At 49.5% G+C, this 10,000-nt stretch overlaps 1 protein-coding gene across 1 annotated transcript in view; it reads right to left on the bottom strand.

Annotated features, from left to right (window-relative positions):
* Positions 1-10,000, bottom strand: part of LOC143290994 (uncharacterized) — a 68,513-nt gene that overhangs the window by 24,153 nt on the left and 34,360 nt on the right. Inside the window, exons 2-3 of the mRNA XM_076600581.1 lie at positions 5,159-6,276; positions 5,006-5,127 (exon numbers count right to left, since the gene is read on the bottom strand). Coding sequence (XP_076456696.1) covers positions 5,006-5,127; positions 5,159-6,102 — 1,066 coding nt within the window. The 5' untranslated portion in view covers positions 6,103-6,276. The remainder of the gene's footprint in view (positions 1-5,005; positions 5,128-5,158; positions 6,277-10,000) is intronic.

Genomic DNA, 10,000 nt, shown 5'->3' with positions numbered 1-10,000 from the left:
AAGGAGGGAGAGAGAAGGAGGGAGGGAGAGAGAAGGAGAGAGGGAGGAGAGAGGAGGGAGGGAGGGAGAGAGAAGGAGGGAGGGAGAGAGAGAGGGAGAAATGGAGGGGTTGAGCGGGAGACTGGCAAAAGAGACAGAGAGACAGAGGCAGACATGATAACAAGACACAGAATCAGATGAGACGCAGATCGAGAGAAAAGGAGAGAATGGGGAATAGAGTAAGACAGACAGTGAGTGAGAGAGAGAGAGAAAAAATAGAAGGAAGAGACAGAACAAAACAAGCACGCACGCACGCACGCACACACACACACACACACACACACACACACACACACACACACACACACACACACACACACACACACACACACTGACGAAAAACTACTGTAATAACATAAACTGTCTTTACTATTCTGCGAAGTCGCGGACAGAGAGAGAGAGTGAGAGAGAGAGAGACAGACAGACAGACAGACAGACAGGCAGGCAGAGACACAGAGAGAGACAGAGACAGAGACACAGAGAGAGAGAGAGACAAAGACAGAAAGAAACAAGAGAAAGACAGAGAGATGGAGACAGACAGAGAGAGAGAGAGACAGGGAGACACAGAGAAAGAGAGAACAAATACAGGGACAGACAGACAGACAGATAGACAGAAGCAGATACAAGGACAGAGACAGTGACAGAGGAACAGAAACACAGACAGACAGACAGACAGACAGACAGAGACAGACAGACAGACAGAGGCAGACAGGTAGACAGACAGACAGAGAAACGGGAGTAGAGTAGGGGGTAGGTGGAAGGAGTAGAAAGGGATTTAGACAGCTGGCCCCAGCAGTGGGTCAATTATTTATGAAGCAATTAAGATCAAATTAGAGAGAGAGGGGAGGGAAAAGAAAACGCCTTGTAAAAAAAAAAAAAAAGTTTTTATTTTTATTTTATTTAAACCCTTCCAGCCTACACCCCCCCACCACCACCCCGAACTCCCAGCCCCTACCCCTACCCCTACCCTACCTCTCCCTCCCTACAACCGCCCCCTCGCCCTCCCCCGCCCGCCCACCCCGCCCCCCACTAAGCCCATTTCATTAGTCTCACGTCACAAAACAAAAGAGTGGCATGCGAAATTGACTAAATGACGCTACGTGCAGACAGAGCCTCTTCCTTCGCTTCCTGTGTAGTACCACTCCTATATATATATATATAGCATAGTCTCTTCTCTTACAAGGGGGGAATAGAGGGGAGAGTGTATAGTAGTAGTAGTAGTAGTAGTAGTAGTAGTAGTAGTAGTAGAAGTAGTAATAATGTCGGGTTGGGTAGGAGGGAGAGTGGGTGTGTGTGTGCGGGGGTGGGGGGGTGGGGAGGGGGGGGGGTTGGGGGGGGGGTGCATGTGCTTGGGTTTAGGTGTGTGGTGGTGGGTTGCTAAGTGAGACAGAGATTGAGAGAGGGAGAAAGAAAGAGAGAGAGAGAGAGAGAGAGAGAGAGAGAAGGTGAACAGAGAGACAGAGATAGAGTGAGCGTGAAAGAGAGAGGTGAACAGAGAGACAGAGACAGAGAGAGCGAGAGAGAAGTGAACAGAGAGACAGAGACAGATAGAGTGAGAGAGAGAGGTGGACAGAGAGACAGTAACAGACAGAGAGAAAGAGAGAGAGAGATGAACAAAGAGACAGAGACACAGAGAGAGAGAGGTGAACAGACATAGTGAGAGAGAGAGAGAGAGGTGAACAGAGAGACAGAGACAGAGAGAGACACAGAGAGAGAGAGAGAGAGACAGAGACAGACAGACAGACAGACAGACAGACGGACAGACAGAAACACAGAGAGAGAAGGATGTTCAGGACATTATATTCGTTTTCCATCAAAATGAAACGGAAATTGGGGCGGGAAGGGTATGTGGTGGAAGGGGTGAGGGGGGTGGGGTGTGGAGAGTGGAGGGGGTCGGGCAGAGGGGCAGGGTGGGGAAGGTAGGTAGGTAGGTAAAGGGTGGAATGGGTGGCGGGAGGGAAAGGGGGTGGGGGGGGGGGCTGGGGAGGGGAGAGAGGGGGATGGGGGGGGGTACAAAAATTGGGGAGAGGATGTGGGGAGAGTCCTTAGTGCACTGTGTGACTAAATGGATTTAGTGTGTTCTTGAGATGCCAGAACGGAATTCTCATGTCTGTGTGTGTGTCTCTCTCCCCCCCCGGCCCCCCCCCCACGCCCCCCCCCCCCGGTCCCCCCACGCCCCCCCCGGTCCCCCCACGCCACCCCGCCCCCTTTTTTTCTATATACATTTCGTGACACGTTGCATTTCTTATTTGCACGAGAGAGAGAGACAGAGAGAGAGAGAGAGAGAGAGAGAGAGAGAGAGAGAGAACTGACACACACGCACGCACACACAACAGAGTTCTCTGTTGCCATAAAGTTGTTTCCAACCAGAACTGGCAATATATATATATATATATATATATATATATATATATGAATGCTTTAAAGTTCGCAATCCATAACTATGTCTTGTGGAACATCCTGCATCTGCTCACAACTTCTTGCTTTTACTTTTTGTTTGCTTGTCGTGTTTAGTTTATAGTGTCCATAATTCCTCTGATGGATTTTAACGACAATTAAATGAGTTCTGAGTTCTGAGTTCTTCACACACACACACACACACACACACACACACGCACACACACGCACACACACACACACACCCCCCCAAGACAGACAGAGAGAGAGAGAGAGAGAGAGAGAGAGAGAGATTACAGCACACACCACGAATAAAATATAAAATATAAAATATAGTTCTAAATTCTAAGCTCTAAGTTTATAGTGTCCATAATTCCTCTGATGGGTTTTACGACAATTAAATGAGTTCTGAGTTCTTCACACACACACACACACACACACACACACACCAAGACAGACAGACAGAGAACCACAGAGAGAGAGAGAGAGAGAGAGAGAGAGAGAGAGAGAGAGAGAGAGAGAGAGAGAAAGAGAGAGAGAAAGAGAGAGAGATTACAGCACACACCACGAATAAAATATAAAATATAGTTCTAAACAAACATGACACAACGTGTATCGGGCATTAGTGGGGGCTTGGGGGAAGGGGGGTGCGGGGATGGGAGGAGAGGTGCGGGGGAGGGGGGCGGCGGGGGGGGGGGGGGGCTGCTTGCAGGGGGTGGGGGAGAGGAGAGGGATGTGGGGGTGGGAGGGAGGGGAAAAGGTGGTGGTGGGAGAGAATGATATGTTTTAGAAATGGGACATGAAGACTATACATATATACATATACACATACATACATACATGTACAACAGGTACATTGACCGATCAATTCACCCTGTCGACACACGAGGAACCCCCCTACCACCCACCTCCCGATTCACCACACCTTCCCCAACTTCACCTTACCTCCCCTCTCACCTTCCACCACCACTACCAACCACCAACCACCACCACCACCACCACTACCACCATCCATCCATTCACGGACCAGCTTCGTCAGGGACAACCCCCCCCCCCCCACCCCCCCCAACCCCCGCACCCACCTCACGCTCCCCTCACACCCCCACCTCCCCAGGGTCCTGCCCCCCCCCCTCCACCCCCCACCCAACCTGCTCCTGCCCCTTCCCCAAAGCTAGGGAGCAAACATCGGCACCTAAATAAAAAGCCCCCCACCAACAGATCAGGTAGAGAGGAATTGTCAACACAGTTATCATCCCCCCCAAAGTCTTGCCGGCGAACGTCCTCTCTCTTGCTTCCTCGCTTCAAATCTTTCTTCCATCTAAGCCGATCGCTAATATCCTGATAACCTGCTCTCCTGGTCTCTCTCTCTCTCCGGGCCCGCTAAGGCTCGGTAGGTGGCGAGCGCGCGCGAGAGAGAGAGAGAGAGAGGGGGGGGGATGGGGGATGGGGGGTGGGGGGGGGGGGGGGGGGGGGGCAGATTAGCTCCGGGCCTTCAGAGGAGTTAAGGGCCTCAGGATTGGCTCTGGTCGCCTCGCGAGGGTAGCTTGGTTCAATCAAACAAGCAACACAAGGGGTTCGTTCTTCTTCTCATTCTGTCTGTTCCGGGGACGGGGCTTGCTCTCTCTCTCTCTCTCTCTCTCTCTCTCTCTCTCTCTCTGTAAATATCTATGCCATTGTTGCATGCTCTGAAAGGCTTACAATCGCTATTGTTTTTGCTTGTAGTTGTAGCAAAACCGGCGTTGATCTGAAGGCCTAGGAAAACGCTTCGCGCGAGCTGGGGAAGTCTAGAGGGGTGGGTGGGATGAGTGGGGAAATGGGGATTTGGGCCGGGGGGATCTGGTTGGGGGTGGATGGGTAGGGTCTGACTCAGAAATAAGTTTTGTTAGTTTGTTTTAGTTGGAACTGTAATCGCATGGACTGGCTGTTTGATTCCGGTTTCGCAGAAAGCGCATTAAAAAATTTTTGCCTGCAGATTCTAAACCAAAGGAGGGCGTTATGAAAATGTTTCATACACAGTTAATATTATTTTTTATTACTTTTTATTATTGTTATTATCATTATCATCATTATTATCATCATCAAAACGCCGAGAAAGACAGAAGGTGGAAACGGTAGCAGATTTCTGGATAGTGTGCTATATAAGTAAGAAAAAAAGAAAAAAAAGAAAAGAAAAAGAAAACAGCATGCTAAAATAATAATAATATACAAACAATATAAATACATTTACTCCGAATGAACAGCACATACAAAACGTGAACCGATCACACACACACACACACACACACACACACACACACACACACACACACACACACACACACACACACACACACACACACACACACACACACACACACAAACACACACACACACACACTAACAACACGAACACCAACAAATTCATCACCACCACTAACACCACCACCACCATCCCTACCACAAAATCACACACCCAAAACAACCCCTCCACTACCTCTACCCACCCACCCACCTACCCACTCCACACACCCCACGCACACCCCCACACACATCCCATCCCCCACCCCGCCCACACAGAAAGATGACTCACCAGGTCCGGTCTGTCTGAAGCCCTGCTGCATGGCCATGTTGTTGAAGGAGTTCCAGGGAGACAGCTCCGTGCCCGTCATGTAGTGCGAGTAAGGACTCAGCCCGTTGGCCCTCGACAGGGATCCGAACCCCGCCATACCCACGGCCCCCATGCCTCCAGCACCGCCGCCGTCCGCCCTCCCCGTGGGCGACGGCAGCTGACCGACGCCAGGGGTGGCGGCGGTGGTCGGGGAAGCGAAGGGGAAGGCTGAGGCCGAGGAGTGCAGCGCCGAGGGGGCGCCGGCGTAGGCCAGAGTCCGCGGCAGACGGGGGCCAGAAGGAGGAGGCCGGGGAGGAGGAGGAGGCGGAGGGTGAGGCGTTGGAGGCGGGCCCCTGAGGGGCGGTGGTCATGTACTGCACGGGCAGCACGGTCCGCGTGGTGGGCACGAACATGGGGCCCGTGGCGCTGGAGCCCAGGTAGGCGGCGTTGGCCGCCGCGGCGTTGTCGTAGCCGGCACCCCCGACGCTGCCCGGATGAGGGGGCGGCGGCAGGGCCAGGCTGTTCTGGTACATCTTGCGGGCGTCCAGGAGGTAGTTCTGCTGCTGGTTCTCCTGCAGGTACAACCAGGGAGAGGCGGAGGATGAGGTGGAGTAGGAGGTGGAGGAGGGATGGAGGTAGTCTCCGGGGTAGCTGGATGAGGAGCAGGGGGTGGTGGTGGAGGAGGAGGAGGAGGAGGAGGAAAGGGGGAAGGCTGCCACCGTCGACAAGGGCGAAAGCAGCGTGGACACGGGCGGGATGTTCTCCTGGGTGGACGACCCTGCCGACGCCAAACTCTTGGGACTATCGTCGTAGGGCGAGGGCGAGGCGGCGGTCCCTTGCTGATCAGAGGAGGAGGGTAGAGTGGTGGCAGATGTTGAGGGTGAGTTTGTGGAGGAGATAGAGGTGGTGATGTTGTTGTTGGAGGTGTTGGTGGTTGAGGTGGAGGTGGAGGAGGAGGAGGAGGAGGAGGAGGGGCGGGCCTCGTAGGGCTGTTCGAGAGAGTGGAAGAAGCGCTCCACGTCCGTGGACTGGAGGAGAGGTCCGCTACTGTGGTGGTGAGGCTTCACGCCCGTCTGCATGCCCACTGCTCGGCACCAGGACTGAGAGCACCTGCTGCGGCACGGCACAAGGTCAAGGTCAATGTCAACACAGTACCTCTATGGTCCGTTTGTGATCACAACTGTCCAAAGTGGTGGTGGAGATCGCCGTGACACAGGGTTTCTCGGCAGCTCAGTTGGTCATGTGCACCAAGTCTGAAAGGAGAAGAGAGGCAGAGAGTCGCATTAAATTTCTGTTTGATTGTATCGCTTAACTATGATTGATATTACCATACAGTGTGAACGCATTACACGATTTTATCGATAAGCATTGCATTGTATGTATCAATTTTGTGATGATGATGTTAAAAGTAGTTGATAATAATAATAATGACAATAATGATAGTAACAACAACAACAACAACAACATAATAATAATAATAATAATAATAATAATAACAATAACAATAATAATAATAATAATAATGATGATGACGAAAAAGAAGAATGATGATGATGATATACATAAATATACATACATACATACATACATACATATTTCGAATATATATATATTTCATCCGTTTATTGTCCTTTGAGTTACAGTCGTGGACATCCGCCTCGTGTAGTAATTATGGTAGACGATAATAAACAGTCATAGGGCAGTGGGGAGGAAGGGAGAGGGGGGGGGGGGGGGGGGGAGGGGGGGGAAGGAACCCTATACAAATATCTAACAATACACTGACACCACCAGAACGTCAACACCTATAATAAAGTCACAGATCCTGAAAAAAAAAAAAAAAAAAAAATGCCAGGTTTTTCTTTTATGATGGGTGTCTGTGAGTGATTTCGAGCTCAGAACATTCTGAGTACGATCTAAGTTTATAGTATATATTATAATAGTTTATAGTATATAGTGCTTTTTACTGGGGTACACATGACTCCAGGGGAATTACTTCCATACGATGACAGTGATAAACAAGGCCAAGTACTACTCTGTGTGGCTGTACAGTACTAACACAGGGTGTCTTCAATCAAGCCATATAACCCCATCTGTTGTCTGGCGATGGTGGATGAAGGTGAGGTAGGGCCCAAGATCACTGACGTGAGTTCGTTGTCGTGTCACAAGTCACCGGATCACCCATGTGTGTGTGTGTGTGTGTGTGTGTGTGTGTGTGTGTGTGTGTGTGTGTGTGTGTGTGTGTGTACACGTCACCTGCTGCCAGCGGTGGTCTGGTGGATACAGAAGGCCTGTACACTGAGCAGAGACCGGCGGAGCGAGAGTCTCGGGTTCCATTCCCAACAGAAACCAGGTATCCTCATTCAGTCAATTTTTTTTTTTCCGATCTAATCTTAATAATTATCTTATCTCTGTTTTTTGTTGCTGGTTTTTTTGTTTGTTTGTTTGTTTGTTTTTACTCTTCCTTCCACAATGATAAACCGAGGCATTCTCTGAGTATGTCACAGCGCACGTAAAAGACTCCAGGGTCATGAGATACAAACGTTTCTCTTTCTTGTCCGTTTTGATCTGAATTGGAAAAAAAATGGAAGGGGTTCAAGCGTCTTATGTCTGAAGCCGATACACTTTTTTTAATTTTTTTTTTTTAAGCGGACATAAAATCGCACTGTGACTAAACTGCCGTAGAAGAATCACGAACAAGGCGTAATATATTAATTTTTTTTCTTTATCTATTCTATAATTTTCATCCTTTTTTTCCTTTCTTTTTTTCTTTTTCTTTTTTTTTTTTTTTGCAACTTTTGTGTCAGACAGAATGCCATACTCCAATGCAGTCTACAAAGGAAAGACTGAACGTGTGATGAAGAAATGACTGTAAACGAAAAACAAAAAACAAAAAAAACAAACAAACAAACAAAAAACAACAAAAACCGCACTGAGCTGTAAAGCATTAAGACAATAATTTCATGCGAGATCAATCACACACACGACTAACCAGTTTCCGGTTAACTCTCTCCATACGAACGGCGAAAGAGACGACGTTAACAGCGTTTCACCCCAATTACCATCATCAAAATATTGCAAGAGGAAGGCTCTTATACTGAAGAGGTGAATGTTGACAAAGAACACCACAATTCTGACGACGGAAGCTAAAGGTTGGGTCATTCAGACACCCACTGGACATCCGAGGGGTCTGTGTAGAGGAGAAGAGAGGACTGGCCGTGCTGAGTGAGTTAAGCTTCAGTTTGAAAGAGACGTCAAAGCGCGCGGACTGGTCCTTATACGCTACACCACATTTGCTTAAGCACTTTTTTCTTTCTTTCTTTTTTTTATTTTTTTTATTTAAAGAAACACGTAAATGTCTGACCTACGTATATTCCCAACGCGTTGTTCAGCCTTTAGTTTTGATGAAAAAGGTAAAAAAAAGGTAAATTAACACAAAATGAAATTTTGTTGACACTCTGTCTTCCATAATTCTACGAAAACCCCCTCTCATATATTAGAACCTCACAATGAGAAATGCACTGTTTTTGCCATGCTAGTGCTGAGACAGTCGCTCATGTAGTAGTCACAATAATTATACGCTGCAAAACAAGCGTCAGAAAAAACACTGGAACATGTGCGTTGGCTTTTTTTTTTTTTTTTTTTTTTAAGTCACAGTGCCAGACAATCGTCAGTGTACGGCATTATAGTCTATGGAAGACGAGGAAAAAAGACAACCAAACAAAACAAACATTCTGCAACACGTGTGTTCACTTCTTAAAGTCTTAACACCAAAAAGCCAAGGCGGGTTCCAGACATCACGGCACAGAAAGCCAGCATGGGGAAATCCCACCCACAGAAACGCGCGCCTCCCTTCTATTCACCTCTTGGAGACTGCTGACTGCAATACAAGTGGTGGCACACTGAAGACACACGTGCACCCACACCTTCACCATCCACAAAGAGAAAACAACAAGTGTTTGGAGGCGAGGGGTGGGGGGTGGGGGGTGGGGGTGGGGATGGGGCGGGGGGGTGGGGGTGGGGGGCAAAACCGCGACAGTGGTTGACTTTTCAATGCCTGAAACTGACACTCTCCCGACGACAGTCAAGATTATAAGATTACTAAACCTTTCCCCTACCACCCTATCCCTTTCACCCCCCGCCCTATCTTATATTTCCTCTTCTCTCCTCTTCCCCTAGCCGCCCCCTCCCCCCCCCCCCCCCACCAACCTTCCCCCCCCCAACACACACACCCTAACACCTCCCCTCCCCACCCCCCACACACACACCCTCCGTCACAGCCTCAAAGACAAAAACTAGGAAAAACGACTTTACTTCAACTGTTGCGGACGTTTTGAAGTGTTGGTGCTGGCGTGGAGGTGCCAGACAAACTAATGTTCGCCAGGGGCCAGAGACTCATGGCAAGGAGGGAGCAGGAGCAGCAACAAGGAAGGCCATTGTTTCCCAATCAAGCCCCCTCCGACAATTAAAAGCCTCCTCGTTAATCAACCTAGCTACTGCCCTTCACAGGCTCTAGAGGCCCTGACGTTGACATTTCACGAGCGTTTGTCAAGGTAAACTGGGCCTTTAGTGGCCGTGTGGGGGCTTGGGGGGGTGAGGGGGGGGGGATGTAGGAGGGGGGGGGGGGGTGAAGGGTCGCGGCGACGGAGGGAGGGGAGGGAGGGGGAGGGAGGGGGTCGAGACAGGTGGAGAGGAGGAGGAGGAGGAGGTGTGAGGTATGAGGGGTGGGGGGGGGGGGGGAAGAGTTGGGAGGGTGGGATGGTTCCTTCAAAGGGGTTGGATGGAGGGAGAGAAGAAGACGTTGATTCTTCTTCTGTTTCTTCTTCTTCTTCTTCTTCTTCTTCCACATTCTCTCTCTCATTCTCTCTCTCTCTCTCTCTCACCCTCTATCTCTGTGAGGTTCTTGTGAAAGCGCAATGCTTACAGATGAATAGGGTCTTTGTTATGACTGTTTCGGGTTTAAAAAAAAAAAAAAATTCC

The sequence above is a fragment of the Babylonia areolata genome, chromosome 16 (genome assembly GCF_041734735.1).
Source record: "Babylonia areolata isolate BAREFJ2019XMU chromosome 16, ASM4173473v1, whole genome shotgun sequence".
Taxonomy (NCBI): domain Eukaryota; kingdom Metazoa; phylum Mollusca; class Gastropoda; order Neogastropoda; family Buccinidae; genus Babylonia; species Babylonia areolata.
The sequence above is the reverse complement of the archived record's forward strand: the minus strand, read 5'-3'. Positions and strand labels throughout refer to the sequence as shown.